The sequence below is a fragment of the Dryas octopetala genome, chromosome 2 (assembly GCF_963921425.1).
Source record: "Dryas octopetala chromosome 2, drDryOcto1.1, whole genome shotgun sequence".
Lineage (NCBI taxonomy): Eukaryota > Viridiplantae > Streptophyta > Magnoliopsida > Rosales > Rosaceae > Dryas > Dryas octopetala.
This window is the reverse complement of record NC_141367.1, coordinates 16,180,570-16,200,290: the sequence shown is the minus strand read 5'-3', so window position 1 is coordinate 16,200,290 and position 19,721 is coordinate 16,180,570. Positions and strand designations below refer to the sequence as shown.

At 34.1% G+C, this 19,721-nt stretch overlaps 2 protein-coding genes across 2 annotated transcripts; both read left to right on the top strand.

The window, feature by feature from the left end:
* Window positions 1–1,490: 1,490 nt before the first annotated feature.
* On the top strand, window positions 1,491–4,703 carry LOC147293471 (receptor-like protein 6). Its single transcript, XM_086231853.1, has one exon. It carries the CDS (start codon window positions 1,517–1,519, stop codon window positions 4,574–4,576), a length of 3,060 nt encoding a protein of 1,019 aa, XP_086087979.1. The 5' UTR covers window positions 1,491–1,516; the 3' UTR covers window positions 4,577–4,703.
* A 4,073-nt stretch (window positions 4,704–8,776) lies between these two features.
* Window positions 8,777–14,929, top strand: ARF3 (ADP-ribosylation factor 3). Its single transcript, XM_086230444.1, has 9 exons — window positions 8,777–8,951; window positions 9,082–9,292; window positions 9,407–9,445; window positions 9,689–9,751; window positions 11,564–11,582; window positions 12,961–13,072; window positions 13,584–13,631; window positions 13,905–14,035; window positions 14,682–14,929. Exons 2-9 carry the CDS (start codon window positions 9,190–9,192, stop codon window positions 14,713–14,715), a joined length of 549 nt encoding a protein of 182 aa, XP_086086570.1. The 5' UTR covers window positions 8,777–8,951; window positions 9,082–9,189; the 3' UTR covers window positions 14,716–14,929.
* The last annotated feature ends 4,792 nt before the right edge of the window (window positions 14,930–19,721 follow it).

Here is a 19,721-nt window from a genome sequence, read left to right as displayed (position 1 = left end):
TCTTGTTCTGCAGAATGGGAGTTTGACTCATCCCCTTGGCTCTCTCATTGCTGCTTGCCAGTGCTTACTTAAGAGGAACTGGGATTGCAAGTTGTCCCACATCTTCAGAGAGAAGAATCTGGTTGCTGACCACTTAGCTGGTCTTGGACATTCGTTGGATTTAGGCTTGTTGAATTGGAGGTTCCTCCTCTTGGTTGTGTTCCTCTTTTAGCTGATGATTGTATGGGCCTTCCTAGGGCTCGTTTAGTGGCTTCTTAGTCTGTTCTTTGGGGCTTTGGCCCTCCAGTTCACCAAAAAAAAAAAAAAATAAGTACCTGTTCACCTTTAAGCACTATCTTGGACCATTTTAAAGCCAGTTAATTACTTCAATCATGTCTCTTTGCTAGTTTTAATTACAACCAGTAGATCAGCTACTGATAAGCTGAGGCTCGCAGTCCCTTGACTAAGCTTCAGAGTTCAGGTCCAATCAGATCAGCAAGATCAACATCTCTACCTTTTTTTTTCTTGGTCAGAAGCAACATCTCTATCTGTGCCTAAAGGGCAGGAAGACTCTGCTTAACGTATTCATGGTGTCTTGGTCAATGGGAAACCCGGGGAGTGGAGTTGGACACGGCATAGGTTCATTCCAAGAAGGGGGAGCCCCCATTATACACGAAACAAGTCCTTTGCATGACTTTTAATTGGTTTGGTTGCATATTGAAACTTCAAACTGTTGACCTTATTCATTCATATTGAATAAGTGTGTGACCAGTCTAGTGATATTTCTCTATTTTTCTTCCTGATGTTAAAAGAAGTTTCAAGTTTTGGCTTAAATAGTGTTGTTGGGTTTTCACTTTTTTTTTTTTTTTTTTTGAGATAAATGTTTTGGCTTTGTAGAATGTGGATTTTGTTAATCGGTCTTATTTATCAGACCAAAAAAAATAAAAAAATCATGCTCTTATTTATATGCATTTATGCCAATATGTCCCCTGATTATTAAGTACCAAACTGCATGGCTAAATGTAAACTTCACCGACAGGGTTGTATGAGGTTTTACTCTTTTCCAAGGATGATACTGAACTCTGAAGTATTGGTTTGAACATTTTTTATTATTATCAGAAATTTTTGCTCTCTGCAAGTTGTCCCATTTTTCCCAAATGCAAAGGAGGTTCCCTCATAATTGTGGCTTACTTTTCTCTCATATATATACACATTATTATATATAATAGAATCTTTCTATTTGGTACTGAAATTTCCACACTTCTCACTGTGAGAGTTACAGATTGACAAATGAAAAAGAAAAACAGAGATGACATTTGTTACGTAAGGATAGGATCATATATGTACAATTTCCTGGCAAGAGGGAACCAGGGAAACTTATTTTTAAAAGAGAAAAAAGAAGAAGAAAATGAAACGACAATCAATTTAAAACCAGAGTCGTGGGTTTAAAAAGCCGCCCCAAGGACTCATCCACATCATATAAACATAACACTTCAAGAGTGAATCTGCATAGTGGTTTTAAATATCAGAGGTTTCAATGAGAACTCCACTGTTTTCATGGCTTTTCTTAATACCCATTTACTTTGTTTCACTGAGCGGCCATACATTTGTGGTCTCTAGCCAATGCTCCGGCGATGATGAGCAACTTTTGTTGCTCCATTTGAAGAACAGCCTTGAATTTGACCTTGCATCATCCACAAAACTTGTGAAGTGGAATCAAGACTCAGATTACTGTTCTTGGGAAGGTGTATCCTGCAAAGAGGGTTGTGTTACCCATCTCGACTTAAGCAGCGAATCAATTTCCGGTGGACTTGATAATTCAAGTACTCTTTTCAGTCTGCAGTACTTGGAGAACCTGAATCTGGCTTATAATAGATTCAACTATAGTTTGAGTAGTTTGAATTTGTCACATGCTGGCTTCGCAGGGCAGATTCCAATTGAGATTTCCCACTTGACAAGGTTGGTAATTCTTGACTTCTCTACCTCTTACTTTGATGAACTTCCTTCACTGACCCTTCACATTGATGAACTTCCTTCACTGAAACTTGAGAATCCAAATTTGAGTTTGCTGATTGGGAACCTTTCGGAGCTTATTGAGCTTCGTCTTGATCTCGTAAACATATCAGCACAGAGAAATGATTGGTGCCAAGCCATATCAGCTTCACTGCCAAACCTGAGGGTGTTGAGCTTGTCCAGTTGTGCTCTTTCAGGCCCTATCCATTCTTCCTTACTGAATCTTCATTCACTCTCTGTTATTCATATAGAAAATAATAATTTGTTTACTCCAGTTCCAGAATTCTTTTCAAATTTCAAAAACTTGACTTCCTTGCGCCTCGGTAATTCTGGGTTATATGGTACTTTTCCCAAGAAAATCTTCCAGGTACCTACACTCCAGACTATTTACTTACAGGATAATCCACAGCTTCAAGGTTCCTTACCAGACTTTCCGAAGAATGGATCTCTTCGATCTCTGGTTCTAAGTGGTTCAAAATTTTCAGGGTTATTTCCGAATTCTATTGGCGACCTCAAAATGCTGTCCACAATAGATATTTCAAGTTGCAATTTCAGTGGATCAATCCCAAGATCAATGGCAAACCTTACCCAGTTGGTTTATTTGGATATGTCATGGAACAGGTTTACTGGTCCGATTCCATTGTTCAGTATGGCCAAGAATCTGAATCTAATAGATCTTTCCTTCAACCATCTAACAGGTCAGATTAATTCCACTCAATTAGAAAACCTTACCAATATGGTGACCCTTGACTTGAGTAGCAACAATCTGGAAGGGCCAATACCCACATCTATCTTCAATCTCCGAGGGCTAAAGATTCTTTTCCTTTCTTCAAACAACTTCAGTGGCCCGTTTTTGCTTAATGATCTTCAACAGCTAAGAAATCTTTCGAAACTTGATCTTTCACACAACAGCTTGTCGATTTGTTACGATGATACCAATTCCTCATATCCTTCCTTTCCTCAACTTACCACATTACTATTGGCTTCTGGAAAGTTGAGAACATTCCCTGATTTCTTGAGAAATCAATCTGCATTAGTCTCTCTGGACCTTTCGGAAAATCAGATTCATGGCAAGATACCCAACTGGATTTGGAGGTTCAGTATTCTTTATCAGTTAAATCTTTCTTGTAACTACCTGGATACTCTGGAAGGTCCAATGCTCAATCTTACTTCTCCTATATATGTGCTTGACCTTCACTCCAACCAGCTTCAGGGAGAAATCCCAGTTTTGCCAGGACTTCCTTCATATATAGATTACTCGAGGAATAATTTCAGCTCTAGCATACCAACAGACATTTCCCTTACTAGGACATTTTTCTTCTCTCTTTCAAGCAATAACTTACAGGGGATGATTCCAGAATCAATATGTAATGCGCCACTTATTGAAGTTCTTGATCTATCCAATAATCATTTTAGTGGCATGATTCCCCAATGCTTGGTTGGAATGAGCGACAAACTTGCAGTACTTAATTTGGGGAGAAACAACCTTACAGGAAGCATATCTGACAAATTTCTTGGAAATTGTAGTTTGAAAACTCTAGACCTCAATCAAAATCACATAGAAGGTCAATTTCCAGAGTCCATTGGCCAGTGCACAATGTTAGAGGTTTTAAACCTTGGAAACAATCAGATCACAGGTACCTTCCCAAGTCTGCTGCAGAATATACCCACCTTGCGTGTCCTTGTTTTGCGATCCAACAAATTTTACGGGCGCATTGGATGTCACAAGACCTCTGGCACTTGGCCAATGCTTCAAATTATTGACCTAGCTCACAACAATTTTGGTGGTGAAATACCAGGAAGATGCTTGAGAGCTTGGCAGGCAATGAGGGCTGATGAAGGTGATGCTGTGCCAGTCCTCAATCACCTTAGATTTGAAGTCCCAACATCCTTGCAGGTATATTATGAGGATACAATCACTGTTACCAGCAAAGGTCTAGAGATGGAGCTGGTAAAAATTCTAACCATCTTCACCTCAATTGACTTGTCGAGTAACAAATTCAATGGATCAGTACCTAAGGAAATGGGACAACTCAAAGCACTCTATGTCCTCAACTTGTCAAGTAATGACCTCAATGGTGAAATCCCATCATCATTCGGTAACTTACAACATGTTGAGTCCCTAGACCTCTCAAATAACAGCCTGAGCGGACAAATTCCACAACAGCTTGCAGAACTTACTTTCCTTTCATTCTTGAATCTCTCCAATAATCAACTGGTCGGAAGAATTCCAACTGGTACTCAGTTTTCAACATTTCCAGCAACTTCCTTCATAGGTAATAAAGGATTATGGGGGCCTCCTTTGACGGTGGATAACGAAACAGGGTCAATGTCACCACCAACAGGAAGCCATCCAAATTCTGGACATCATGAGAATATTGATTGGGATTTTGTGACTGCTGAAATTGGATTCATTGTTGGCTTTGGAAGTGTCATTGGGTCACTTATGTTTTGCAAGAGATGGAGGGACTGGTATTACAACTCTGTGGAGATCCACATCATTCTTAAGATATTCCCTCATCTGGGTAAAAGAAGTGGTGATCAAGGAAGACATGTTTACAGGAATCGAAGGTGGAGACATTGAACTGATTCTGAAAAGTTATCGGTTTCAATTAGCAAATAATAAATGTCTCATCAAATGAAGATGCCAGTCTTGTTCAAGTTATGATATTAATAAGATATATCAATGATGAAGTTTTCTAATACATAAATCTGTGGCTACTTGTTCAATATATATGCATTTCCCCTAATCACTGACTCACGGTAGAATATGGTCATGAAACATTTTTGAAAATTTTAATGAATTTCGATCTTCCTAAAAAAAAAAAACAGGGTTTGTAATTATTATTTTCTATATAGTATATATATAACTGAATTCCCAGTTCTTCTTGCATCATTGCACCTTATGTAGAATTTGCTTTTTATTATTTATTTTTGTACAGACACGTAGAATTTAATTGCTAGCATCAAACTAGTTTCACCATGAAATAAAAGAGCAAATTAACTGACAAACCTTGAAAATTATATTTGGGAAACGGGATGTCAACTCCAAAAGGTGAGTATTACCACCATAGATTTCCCAAGCTGCAATATACATTGATGTGATGGCGGATAATTAACAAGAGCTCGAAGAAATATACTTACATTCTCCTGGGAGTTAAATGGTCATCATTTGATAAGTGTTTGTTGAAATGTATATTTTTCGTCTATGTATTTAATTAAAATTAAATATTTTAATGTTTTTTTATTTGTCTAATTTTTTGCAAACTTATTTTTTAGATGCATAATTAGTAAACCTAAAGAAAAAAATAAATTAATTTTAGCATAGTACAGCTCCACTATTGACAAGAACCACATATTACAGAGAAGAAATTGTTACTTAATTGAGATTCAATGGCGATGTTTTCTTCAAAGTATTGCTTTTTAATTTTATAAATGCAAAAAAATTGGGGTCTCCTTAATGTGAGCCGGGACATCGCCTTCCTTCCCTTTGTGAGTATTGAATAATAAAAAATTATAATATGGACCTACTTAATTAATCGTGTCAAATGAATTGACACTAATTTTATACGTGAACAATTTAACTTTTTAACTTTAAATTTAAGACTAAAGGCCTGTTTGACAGTGTTTTTTGGAAACGCTTTTACTTAGTAATGCTTTTACTTGAAGCACTTTTGCTAAGAAGCACAAACATATTTTTACAAAAATTCTAAGTGGTTCATGCAAAAGTACTTGGAAGTGCTTTATGAAAAAAGCACTTGACATGTGCTTCTCAAAAAATTCCTTAAAAGCACTTTTATATTCCAAAAACACTTTCATTTATTTTTGCCAAACACTACCAAAAATGCTTATACTAATTTGAAAACACTTTTGGTAATTTTAAAAACAGTATCAAACGGAACCTAAGATTACTAGCTTACATTTGGGCATCCATATGGAGAATAGCTAGTCGTAGATATTTTGCACATATACTTTCGGTCCCACTAGCATAATGAATGAGTATGAACTAGACATCAAGTAGTTAAGGATGCAATTTGGTTTAGGTTAATTCCAACTCAACCAAGCTTTCGAGCATAAATTGACAAGTTTAAAAAAACTCAAGCCCAATCCAAACTTAAATTCAACTACCACAAATTTGGGTTCGGTTGAGACTGTGCATACCCAAATCCAACTTGAACCCGAGTTCAAATTGTAACCGTAATTTTATATACATTATATAATACATATTTATTATCATAATTATATATCTTATTTAATATATTATTTAGTCAAATATATTAAAGTAAATAGAAAATTAGGATTAAATACTAAATCTCAATAATTTTTTGATACAACATGAAGACTATATAATATTTCAATTGAACTACTAAACTTAAATGTAGTTTTTTAGATTATGTCACAAATATGTTGGCCCCTTTGATTTGAGCCTTTTTCATTGGACATTTTTGTCCTTTAGCCTATATATGATGGGTGTTAATTAAAATTTATAAGGTTTTGACAAAATTACCCTTGAGGCTTTTATATTATTTTGAAAATTTGTTAGTGTAGTCTCAACTTCACATTTAGTTGTGACTGTACGATACTCACAACTTCAATTTAGTTGTGACTGAACGACAATCACATCTAAGTTGTGAGACAGTCACAATTAAATTGTAACTTAATTGAATTTTTTTTAGAGAAATTATACTACAATAAGTATAAATAGAGGTCAAAACAATACTTTTACTCAAAATAATACATAGTATAGTGGTGTGAGTTGTCTCTTTTAATTTACCAAGATAGTCACAGTTAAGTTGTGACTGGATTGATTTTTTTTTTAATACAATATAGTATAAATTAATGTAATATTTGTGATGTAATATTTTTTTTATTTTTTTATTGTAGTGGCATGTGTTGTAATATTTGTAAATTCTAATACCTTTTACTTTATTATTTTGTTTGACTTTTCAATTAGTACCTAAATACCTAATGTAAAATGCTATTCAATTTTGGTATCTAAACTAAAAAGTTATTGAAATTTAGTAATTAAAATCAATGTACCTTAAAGTAAATTACTTTAAAATTTATTTTACAGTCTTTAATGATAAACAAACTTACTTAAAAAGTTACAATGATAAATAGGTCTGCTTTGTACAAATAAAAGCTCATGTTATGTTCGTTTTGTGTTTTTGGCACCGAGCGCTCGGTAAGGGGTTTTTTTTTTTAACTAGGCCACTATGTGACCGTGACAATTGATAACACTATAGCACAAATGTTTTTTTGCACAATTTAAATAGCTACTGTCACACAATGACAATCATTGTACTGCTTGATAGTGGCAATTGTCAAGCGCTCGGTGGATAGTACCGAGTGCTCGGCTCATTAAAGTGGACCGGACTGTGACCGTATTTTTACAAGTAGGCCGGCTGATCATGAGCCTTTTCGTTTTGGACTTTAAAAAAAACCCAATATATTAAAATATTTTGTTGTAAATTAGTTTGGACTTACGAATTAGGATTGAGGATTGTATTGCCACACAAGTTGAGCACAATTATTAATTAAGGCCGAAAGACATTTTTCATCCTTGTAGTTTGCCTTCACTTGCACTTTTATTCCCACACTTTTTTTTGGTGTCAGTTTCATACATGTAGTTCAGTGTTCACTTTCATTTTTTAACTATAGTCCAATATTAAATGGATTCAATCCCATTTAATTTTTTCCATGCGAGCATTTGAGGTGAGAATATCAATGTTATTTCAACCATCAAATAATTCACCTACACTAATTATGAGAATCCGGAATATCTAAAATATGCCGTCGCATGAGGGTGCGTGCAAAAAAATAGATGAAATGTCTCATACTTAACGTTTTGGGGTGGTTGTTAGAGATTGTGGTGGTAAGTTGATTGGTGGCTCTGCAAGATTCTGTCTTGCTTCTTCTCCAGTGTTGGTGGAAGCCATGGCTGTTGCTAATGGGGTTCAATATGCGAAAGAGAAGGGCTTTTCTCATGTTATTATTGAGTCAGACTCAAAATTGGTGGTGGATAGCCTTAATCAACCTTTTGCTCCAACCCCATGGGAAATCCTCCCTCTCATCCATGAGATTAGCCGTATGTTGTTATCTCTCTGTATTGTTTCTTGCTTTTAATGAAATTTCAAAGTGGTAAAAAAAGAAAAAGAGAAAGGTTTTGGACCAAAACTGTAAAACAGAAACAAACTACAATTATGAATAATAAAAAAAAAAGTACCACGAGACTCTGAGAGCCTCAACTGAGGCAAATTACAAGGATGAAAAATATCTTTCGGTCATTAATTAATTTAAAAGATTAATGTCATTTTGGTTTTAAATTATTACACTCGTATCAGTTTACTTATAGATTTTTAATTTAAAAAATTAAGAACTTTGATTTTTTTCAATTTTGTAAATTAAAAATATTCCGTCAATTTATATATTTTTTATTCAAATTTTTATTTGTATAGTACCATGTGCTAATCACGTGGAGTCCATTTGTAGGACAAAATGGTCCCTTTTATATTTAACCATTTTTTTTATTTTTTATTAAATTTTGATAAAAAATATATAAATTGACAGAATAATTTAATTAGCAAAATTAAAAAAATTAAAGGTCCTTAATTTTTTAAATTACAAACCTTGGACCAAAATGACGTTAAACAACTTTGAGCTCCTCAGCCCAAAATTCTTTGGTTTAGAATTGGGTTTAGTAATTCTTAACCCGACCCGAACGCGAATCTGAATGGTGAAGTACCGGACTTTTTTTTTTTTTGTTAAAAGTACCGGACAAAATTCTTCTTGAAACTGCGTTGCTCCAGTTCTTATGATTCTTACGATGATTCCCAATTTGGCTTCGTTTCTCAGAGAAAATTGAAGAGCGAGAAAAAACCTACACTTATCTCCAAACAACACTACTTCCTCAAATTCTCAGCAATCCTCTCAAGCAGGCCCTCTCTCCTTTTCCCCAGGCACGCAAATCTCATTTCTCTCTCTCTCTCTCTCTCTCTCTCTCTCTCTCTCTCTCTCTCTCTCTCTCTCTCTCTCTCTCTCGTTCTCTACACGATCACATTTTTCACACACTCTGTGCTGGTTTTGCAGGGAGGTACAGGGTTCTGCGTTCAAGATCCGATCTCAGGCCCCTCAAAGACTCAAACCCATTTGATCTCTGAGCTCATTCATGCGCTGAGCAAAACCACACACACAAACATGGGCATTTTGTTCACTAAAATGTTCTCTTCCCTGTTTGGCAACAAGGAAGCTCGGATCCTCGTCCTTGGATTGGACAATGCTGGGAAAACTACTATTCTCTGTACGATTTCGATCTTTCTACGCCTACCCTTTTTGTATATGCCGATTCTATGAAGTGGGTCTGTGTCAATTTTCAATTTTGGGTACTTGTTGACTTGGTTTGGGTTTTCTGCAGATCGGCTTCAGATGGGGGAAGTTGTCTCCACGATCCCAAGTTGGTATTCGTTTTCATTTCCTTGATTTTGATAGTTCTTGGGATTTTGAGCATTTGGTTTACTTATTGTTTGGCTTCTCAGAAATTTTCAGAAGATGATGAAAATTTGGATGTTTCACAGTTCTAGTTGTTTTTAAAAGTCTCTGAACTAAGTAAATGGTAGCCGGGTTCGTGCAGCATATTGTGTTCTTCTAATTAGAAATTAAAATTTTTTGCTGACTCAGTTCTTTGACTTGGATGCAGCTATTGGATTTAATGTTGAGACAGTGCAGTATAACAACATCAAATTTCAAGTCTGGGATCTGGGTATGGCAATATATTCTCTATTTGTATCTCAGTTGGAATTACATGACAAAGGTTACTTTGATATCATATAGCATGAGAACACTGACTTATACTAAGAATACACCTGAACTCAGAAGTTAGGTGTGCTTTGAATTTATTGATTTGAAATGATCAGTATGGATTTGAAGGGAAAATCTCTTGTTTCTTTGAAGCGAAAAATGTGAATAATTATCTAAATAATCTTCTTAGGTCTTCACTTTGTAATTACGATGTAAAAGTTGAATATACTTAGTGGACCAGGAATCATTAACAGGTTGGATTCGGTGCTGAATGTGAAATAGTTCAAATCTTATAGAATCCACTTCTGAACCTAGATTTCAGCACTCTTCCAAAATATATCCAAGTTCAGATATAAATAGCAATCTTAAAGTCAGATCCAGTTTATATCCAAATTCACTTTCTTATTACATGAAAAAAAACTTGACAATATAAGTGAGTAAAATTTTATAGTAATGCATAAGTATGTTGTGGCTGATAATTATTAATAAGTGGCACTATTACCACTCCAAAATGCTCAACCCCCCATCCTTTTCTTAAAAGTTTAATTACAATTTATCCTCGGGTTTCCATGACATCACCTCAGCCAAGGCATTGCCTATGGGGGTAGTGTTCCCATGGTTGGGGTTCTGGCGGACATGGTCACTACTGTTCAAAACCAAAAAAAAAAAACATAATACTATGTAGGTTTAGGGTTTATGGGTATTTTGGGAACATTGGTGGGTGTGTTAGTAAAATCGATTTTTAATATAACTTTGTTGGGGGTGGGGTGGGGTGGGGGGGAGCAGGTGGTTGTGGGTGAGCAATTTGGGAGTGCGCCACTCATAATTAAATTCAAATGTTTATGGCATTGAATCTTCTTACATTCAAATTTGTTGAGTTTATTTTGGATCTCAAGAACCAGGTCCAAACCCAGAGCAGTTGGTTTTACTTTTAGCCAATGCGCTAATTCTTAGTCAGGTTTGATTTAGATTGGACTTCGGTTGATCCTATTCAAATGACTCAATGAGAAGTTGACTTCAATTTGTTGGAATCACATGAATTGAATGTACAATGTTGCTGATATGGTTTTGATGGTTATGGATATGACTTGTAACTATGTTAAAAAAAAGAAAAAAAAGAAAAGAAACTATTACCAGTCTACCAAGCTGATCAGGACAACCTTGAGTTTGACTCGTTGAACAACCAAGCTTTGAACTGATCATTGGATCCGGCTGTTTAAATAACTAAGTTTGGTCTTCCTGAATTCTTTTTGTTATGGATTGTGATAGATAATTTCTGAGGATGTAAAAGCCTGCTGTTGAGGAGAATTATTTTCTTTAGGGGTTTATTTGTTTAGTTTTAACTTTTAAGGTCTGGTACCTTATGGATTTTGTTGATTTTTCTTCCACTGCCTTTGCTCTTTCAGAAATAATTTAGGCTTCTTGAATTTATTGCACGTTGTCGTTAAATTTTCTGTAAATGAAGTAATCTGGTATGATCAATATCTTTTTGGCTATAAACCTTTGCCCTTACATGACCATTGGCACATTTGTAGTAATTTTTGGGGACCAATGATAACATATATTTCCCTGACTGAAGATCTAAAGCTTTCATGTCATGTGCCACTACTAATGTTGTTAATTTTTTAATTTTTTTAAAATTTTTAAATTGACCTCTTTCTTAAGTTGTTCCAGTTTCTTGATAAAAAGAGAGAAGTCATGTTATATATATTTTCTTTTTGGACGAGAAATTGGTATCTTGTTCTGATGAATTTTGTATTGTTTGTTGATACAGGTGGACAGACAAGTATCAGGTATTTTGTGACCACAAATGGTCTACCTTTATTTTTACTATTGTTAATTTGGCTGTATTTTATTTCCAAGAGAATTATAATTTATAAAATCGTGTGATGTTCCGATGTGGGACATGAATCTTGATTAAAAAATAGAAGGACAATATCATAAATGGATTATGCACAGATAAATTACATTAATAGGATCTATTTTTTCAATTTTTTGATTGAAGTTTCATGGTACAAAATGTTGCTGTGTTTTATGGTAACCATTTGATCTGCATTTATTGTGTGGTTTCTCATGTATATCAATTTGGTTGTTCTGTATGCCTGAATTTTTGTGTAAATCTGTGTTTTCATCTTGTTAGAAAGGGTTAGATACACAAATGCTCCCTGACATTTTACTAGTTTATCATTTGGTGCCTGAACTTTAAAACTTCCCAATCGAGTCCTTTAATTTTGATTTGTGTGTTTGGTAAGGTCAAAATGGAACATCTATTTATAAATTTAATGGAACCAGGGCAGCTTTTTCCATTCAGGTGCTACCCACTCCTCAAATACTTCTTATAACCAAAAGAAAAAAAAAAAAAAAAAAACCCAAGAATAGATTTCACTCCTAAACTTTACACCCTAAAGCCTAAACCCTTACTTTTCCACTGTTCCATCTTTTTTTTTTTTTCTCCGACTCCCATCTTTCTCTCTGCCAATACCAAAGAGTAAAGTGAACCATGTTGTTTAAGATACAAATAATTTTCCCAACATAGTTGTCTCTAGAAACTAGGAATCTAGAAGTTGAGCAGTTGAATGGATGAAATTTCCCTTGCTCATCAAGTTTTTAAATAGATGTTTCATTTTGCCCCTACTAAACACCTGAATCAAAATTTGAGGACTCTAGTGGGAAATTCTAAAGTTCAGGGACCAAAATGGGAAACTGGTTAAAATTCAGGGAGCATTAGTGTATATAATCCTATTAGAAATGCTCGATACATTTACATTTTCATTACATTCAGTATGCAATTTGTGCACATTTCGATTGATTTTGTTAGTTTCTAAGCAAATCCAGGGTTCATATATTGTTTTCAAGCAAATTTAATCTAATGTAAGAGTGCTTTATTGTCAACCAGACATTTCTGTAAACATTAGATTATGAAAATTATGTAATTGTCCTTGTACAGTAGGGTTTGGAAATGAGATAATCTAATTGTCCTTGTCCTTATGACAAGAGATAATAAACTTCTTAGTATGACCTGAGCATGCTATAATGTGGTACTAAATCTTGGTGTCAAATTTTGAGGTATGCGTTTGTTGGGTCACTTTGCATTGCTTTTGTATTGTTTCTCTGATTGATTCTTAAATAAACCATAAGCTCACCAGCTGCTTATATGGTTTTGTGCCGCAGGCCATATTGGAGATGTTATTTTCCAAATACTCAGGCCATAATCTATGTTGTTGATTCTAGTGACACTGACAGGCTGGTAATAGCTAAAGATGAGTTTCATGCAATCTTGGAGGTAACTGATCATTGGCGTACATTTGCATTTTTAAAGTAATTATTGGAAAAGTTGGTGGGAAATGTGGGTGCTTCTATTATTGGCCTTGCCTGTGTCCTGTATTCTTGTGTTGGATCTAGGTTGCTGTAATTGTTATAATTGCTCTGTGGCTGTATATGTGAAATATGAGGAAATCAAATTGATGTAATCAGTAATTAGGGGATATAAATGTTTTATTTGGAGCTTCTGCGTATCTTAATAATAAAATGGTGATTATTTGTAATACAAGATGCTGCTAGTGACATCAAATTAGTTGGTCTTGAAGACTTCTTGCCACAGTCCATTGTCTTTATGTTTAAAGCACTTTGTTCTGGAAAAGGTGGCGTTCTTTTTGTTCTTTTGCTTTTCATATCAAATGAATCACTGGTTCCTATGCTTTCCCTTAATTTTCTGTACTTATTGATTATACTTGTTATCTATGCATGCTTGCGCATTTAATTAGCCATCTTGCTGCTTTTGAGCCCTTTGGCAGGAAGAAGAATTGAAAGGTTCCATCGTCCTCATTTTTGCTAACAAGCAGGTTTGTGCTATTGCCTTTTTTTAAAACTATGGTTTTGCATGGTTAGGAAAAATATTCTTGTTTAATCATCAGAATAAATGTATGCATTAGCTGACCACACTCTTAAGACTTAAGAGCCTTTGTTATAAAATATTTAAGGGACATCCTGTGGTCAAGGAGTTCATATTCTTCTATTACAGCTTCATGTTCTTATAATGTCTTACAAGTAAAATTGTTTTCAAGTTTTCTTATAATATTTGTAATTATTTAAATATTTTCTTTTGGTTTATATAGGATCTTCCTGGTGCAATTGATGATGCTGCAATAACTGAGGCTTTAGAGTTGCACAAAATAAAAAACCGCCAGTGGTCTATTTTTAAAACTTCTGCTATAAAAGGGGAAGGTCTATTTGAAGGCTTAGACTGGTAAGGATTATTAATCCTCAAGTTTTCTGTAGATCCAGTTAGTAAAAGAATATTCTGTTTCAATTGTATAATTTCCAGTATAATTAAAGTTTGACAGTAGTTACATTTCTAGTATAGTTATATATTAGATAATATTCTTGTCAGACAGTCTGGCAACAATGTTATGTTGCAAGATTGTGGATCTAGACCACAAATTCAGTCAAGAATCCACCCAATCAATGATCCAGATTCGCGGTCCCAACATAACACTGTCTTGCTAGAGAACATTTCCGTATATATATATATATATATAGGAAAAATTTCAAGTGCGGACGTTCACACCGTGCGAATGTCTCACACACGCCGATTGTTCGGTGCTGAATGATGGGTCGGTGTGAGATGTTTGCACATGCGAACGTCCGCACCTGAATCGGACTGATATATATATATATATATATATATATATTCATGTATCCTACTTTAATCGAACAGATAAAAAGTTCCTACAGTGTTTAAAACAATAAGAGGCTCATCTTTAACTGTTTTTGACTTTACAGTTAGTAGTGATGATAGAATTGTTTAGTCTTTGTTATATAAATATTTTCTTTTCCTGGGTTGGTTTTTCCTTTATTGGTTTCTAAGACCTATAAAATACTTGTTAATGTAGGTTGAGTAATACACTCAAGTCTGGAGGTGGCTAATTCATTGCTTTTGGAAATCGATAAAGCTTGCTTCTGCCTAGCCAAGTCAGGATTTGAGAGGAATGACTTTCCGATAAAAAATTTCATTCAATAGTGCCGTTATGTCAATTGACTTTCTCCGATTTTTTTTTTTTTCTGTATTTTGGAGTAAACCACTGACATACATGTACAATTTTTCATTATAGATATGAAGATTTGGCTCTTATTTTTGTAATTCTCATGTATTTTTTCTTTATTCTACTTTTTGTTTGCTTGTATTCTGCTCGGGGGTTCAATTTCCTTTACTCATATAATGTATTTTCTCCGACCTTGGACATGGAAGATGACCAGTTATGTTGGAAATTTATGTAGCAGGTGAACTTTTAGAGTTATTGTCACCATTATTTTCCCTATTTTCTTTGGGCTGTCATAGGGCAGACATCACATGTTACAAATTGTATGAATTAAGTGATCGATTGATATGATACCTTACGTTCAATTGGTTTGAGCTTGGAGCTTCTTGTTCAATCCTCACCATCCACCCCAAAAAAATGTGTTAACCCACAAAACCATGATCTTTCTTTAATGGTTGATGGCATAAGTTTCTTCAAAGAATAACTTATTTACATGTAGAAAACTGAACCTTTTAGATTATGTCCAAGGGTGTCCTATACTCAAGCTCGAGTGGATATGTGGGTATTTCAAGGTCGTGCCTTTAGATGTTGAGACTCACATTTGGATATGTGGGAATATTTGTTCTTTTCGTGTACACAACATGGTAGCTTTCTAATTTTTTTTTTTTGGTTGTTGATAAAAGTAGTTATCTAATTAGTTTATATAAATGGGTTTGTTGTAAGCTCCCTTAAAGGAGAGAAAAGCCGAGAAGGTAAATTTGTATGAGCTTATGGCGAATCTGAGTTTTAGCTTTAGTATACGAGTGTAGCCTCAATTCATTTCCAAGCTCTAAAGGAGCAAAACCATAGTTTTGAAATTTTTTTAATGTTTAACCAAACTACTTGTAGCAGATTTACCAATGATATGTAGACCTTATTTTCAATAGGAAAATAGATTGGTCACATCTTTATCTTACGTTGGTACCACATCATATAAAGATATAGGTTAATCGCATCTTTATTATATATTGACATGAGTGAGTCCAAGGAAAAATATCAGAATATGGATATCAATCTATATATTGATATTGATTTTCTTCATGTCCACAAGTAACATGTTCTCAACGTGGCCTTTTCTTTAATCAGTTGGTAGAATTAATTTTTTGGTGCTTCACATGCTGCTTCAATTTTCTCAACTAATATATACCTTAATGTTTTCTAATTTTTGACTGAGGTCCAAAAATATTGTTCAAATATTTTTAATTTAAAAAATGTCTAATGTTATCCTAAACTTAGTGATATTTAAATATTAATATTATCATAGTATTATCATAATATTATTCTAGTTTTATATTATCTTAATATTATCATCTTATCCTAAAATTATTGTGGGATTTAAATGCTATAAATCTAAGAAAAATGCATCGGCCCACAAAATAGAAAATAATCAAACAATGAAAAAAAGTTTTTATGGTACATTTCAATTGTATCAATCGATCGATGATTTGTCGGCGTTTATGTTATGGTTTAGTTCTTGGATTTTGGAAGAGCTTAACCATAACATAACGCCTTCACCAATCTCATTCTATACCCTAGTAGAGAATGCGGTGAAAAGATAAAGATTTACCGTCAAAACTCGGGGAAAGAAGCAGCATGGCCGAGCTATCGGTGGCGGAAACCGAGCGCTCGGATCAGGTGCGCATGTTTGTTGGTGCGCACCTGATTGAATCCGTATATATATATATATATATATATATATATATATATACCAACCCAGGTATTGATACAATTGAAATGTACGTACCTATATATACTTTTTTTCTTACTTGTTTGATTATTTTTCATTTTGTGGATTAATGCATTTTTTTAATATTTGTATAATTTAAACGGATATTATCTTTTATTATTTTAAATGATAAAACATAAAAACTAGATAATCTTGAATGTTTTAATTAAAAAATGTCTTAACGGATATTATCTTTCATAATTTTTAAAATTAAATCATATTAATTATCTTAATTTTAAGAGATAATATTAATTTTAAGAGATAATATTAGTCAAAATTCAAAAAATTCCATTTTTTGGACCTTAGCCTAAAAAAATGGATTTAAATACAAATCTAAATTTCTATATGGTTTTAGTCCGAATGACCTTCCAAAATTGGACCTACTTCAAATTAATTGTTAATTTTTCAAGTGAACATTTTTGTTGAGTAGGATTCACAACGAGTTAAGCTTATGTATTCATTGTCATCACCTTCTTCAGAAATCTTATTATTTATTTTAATTTTTGGGCCAAAGTGCATTTTGAGTCCCTGTACTTTAACGAAAATTCCCTTTGGTCCCATTATTTCAATTTTGGAAATTTCAGTCCCGTAATTTCATTACGTTTGCAATTGAGTCCAAATCGTTAATTAAGTTTAAATTGTTGACGGAAATATGATATAGCAAAGATATTTTGGACATTTTAAATAACCTATGAATGAAACTCATTTAAACGAGTGACGTTGCCCAATCACATTTTGGCACATGTCTTTTATTTATTTATTTATTCTTAATTATTTAAGTTTTTGTCTTTTCTTTCTTTCTTAATTATATTTTTTTTAACTTTTTAAATTATTATTTTTAGACCATATTAATCATGAAATGTCGAAAATGTCAAAAATGTCTAAAATGTCCATTCATATGCGCTTCCACATCATATTTCCGTCTAAAAAATAAACAGAATTAATAGTTTAGACCTAATTGCAAACGTAATGAAAGTACGTGACTGAAATTGCCAAAATTAAAAAAAAGGGGGACCAAAGTAAAAGTTTCGTGAAAGTACATGGACCAAAATTGTACTATGGCCTAATTTTTTTTTATCAATAAAGTGATTTTTTGATTGGGGAGACAAGAAGACTAACACAGTCATCAGTGTGAGAGATATAATATTGTCTAACTGCTTATGTCTTGGGTCTCTCTTCTCATAACAAATTAGTTTTGGGTTGGAATCAGAAGGTCTATAAAGACCTCAACTAAGACATGAAGCAATAGATATGTGCAGAAAAGTTCTCTGGTGCAGAACATAAGTTCTAGATTTGTATTTTGTATTCCACACCAAAGAAGTACTGGACTCAACAGAATTATAGAATATATATATTTATTAGGGACATTTTGGTATTATTGTGAGGAAAAATAGTTGTGACATAAAGTCAACTGTAAAGTAAAACAGTTAAGTGTTTGGTAAATTATATATGTTTTCAAAAGTGTTGTGAGTGTAAAAAACAGTATCAAAGTGTTTCGTAAATGTTAATGTAAAAGTAATGTGGCTGTGTATAATTACTAAAATGGACATGATACTGAAAGTGCCTTTCATTTATTTGTTTGGTAAAAATAAAATGTTTTTTTTTTAACTTGTTTTTGAAATTTTTGGCTACAAATTTGTATTAGCATTAATTTTTCTAACAACAACATTATTAAATAAGTATGCCTATTATTTTTTTTATGTATATTATAATTTTAATGGTACAAATAAAATATCATAATTAATTATCACAATATAAAATATAACTAACAATGAACATATTTTTAAATTTAAAATAAACAAATAAAAATTATAGACGTTTAAATAGGGATAAGAGGTGTGATTTTCAAAAATCAATGAGGGTATTATAGGTAAAAATAAAATATTAATTGTTGCTATAATTCACTGCAGTTTTCAAAAGCAGGTAGAAATCTGTTTTTTGTTTTTGCTGTAGGGAGTTGAGAATTGTGGGGAAAAATAATTTTTAGTTTTTTTACCAAACACCAAAACTGCTGTAAATAATTGAAAATTATTATGCACAACAATTTTTGAGTCCTCTACTGTAATTTTAAACAGAGCCTTAAGCCTATAAGGTTTTTCCCAAGGAGTTAAATTTCGATTTTTGAAGGTACCGAAATTTTATCACAAAACCATAAATATTTCGCGAGAATTTCGCCGAAATGTTTAAATTTCGCGAAATTTCGCTCAAAGAAATACAAACCCAACCCTTTTTCATGGAGTTTATAGATCTTCGTCTATCTTGGCATGATTGGGGAGGGAGGAGAGAGACGAGTGAGAAGAGAGAAGAAATGGGGAGGGAGAGGAGGAAGAGAGGGAAGATCTGGGAAGGATTGACGCAGAGATCCTTGCTGGCGGCAAACCCAGCCACCGGCGTGATTGGGGAGGGATGAGAGAGAAGAGATGGGGAGGGAGAGGAGGAAGAGAGGGAATATTTGGAAAGGATTGATGCAAAGAAGGGAGATAGAGGAGAGAGAATAGATATATCATATATGATATATCATATATGCAAGTTGCAACACAGTGGCTGAGAGAGAGAGAAATGAGAGGAAAGAAAAAAAAAAGGAAAGAAAAAAAAAAGAAAAAGAAAAAAAAAAAAAAGTGTAGGCAAGGAATGAAATTTCGACGAAATTTTCGTTTTTGGGGAGCCCTGAAATTTTATAACATACCCATTAATTTTCGATAATTTTTCGGCGAAATTTCGAAGCTGCCACACGTGATTTTTTATAAACTTTCGGCGAAATTTCACCTAAATTTCGAACCCATTCCGCCGCTAAAGTTTCTGGAATCGGACAGAGAAGGTCGCGGGTTTTCCAGCTTCAAAACTCCACCTTGCGTGGTTTTCGAGGCAAAGGGAGGCCATGGATCAACTCAGCTCGAAGAGAGGAACCCATTGAGCTCGGAGTTGGGTCGCGAAGCCGCTGGGATTAGGAGATCGCATGAGTAGACCTTCGGCTCTGCCTGGGTTAGGTTGGGGTCGGGAAAGGAAAGAAAGAGGAGGAGATGGCCGGTGGTCTCACCTACCATCGCCGCTGGACGGTGGCAGTTCGATTGGTGAGGAGGCGCGGTGAGGAAAGGGAGAGAGAGAGCTCGGGTCTGAAGGCTGAAGGT

Excerpts from the sequence above, each read along its gene's own strand:
- LOC147293471 (XM_086231853.1), top strand. The coding sequence starts at position 1,517 with ATGAGAACTCCACTGTTTTCATGGCTTTTCTTAATACCCATTTACTTT.
- ARF3 (XM_086230444.1), top strand. The coding sequence starts at position 9,190 with ATGGGCATTTTGTTCACTAAAATGTTCTCTTCCCTGTTTGGCAACAAG. Across the intron at positions 9,293-9,406 it reads TGGGAAAACTACTATTCTCT|ATCGGCTTCAGATGGGGGAA; the intron begins GTACGATTTCGA and ends GGTTTTCTGCAG. Across the intron at positions 13,073-13,583 it reads AGTTTCATGCAATCTTGGAG|GAAGAAGAATTGAAAGGTTC; the intron begins GTAACTGATCAT and ends GCCCTTTGGCAG.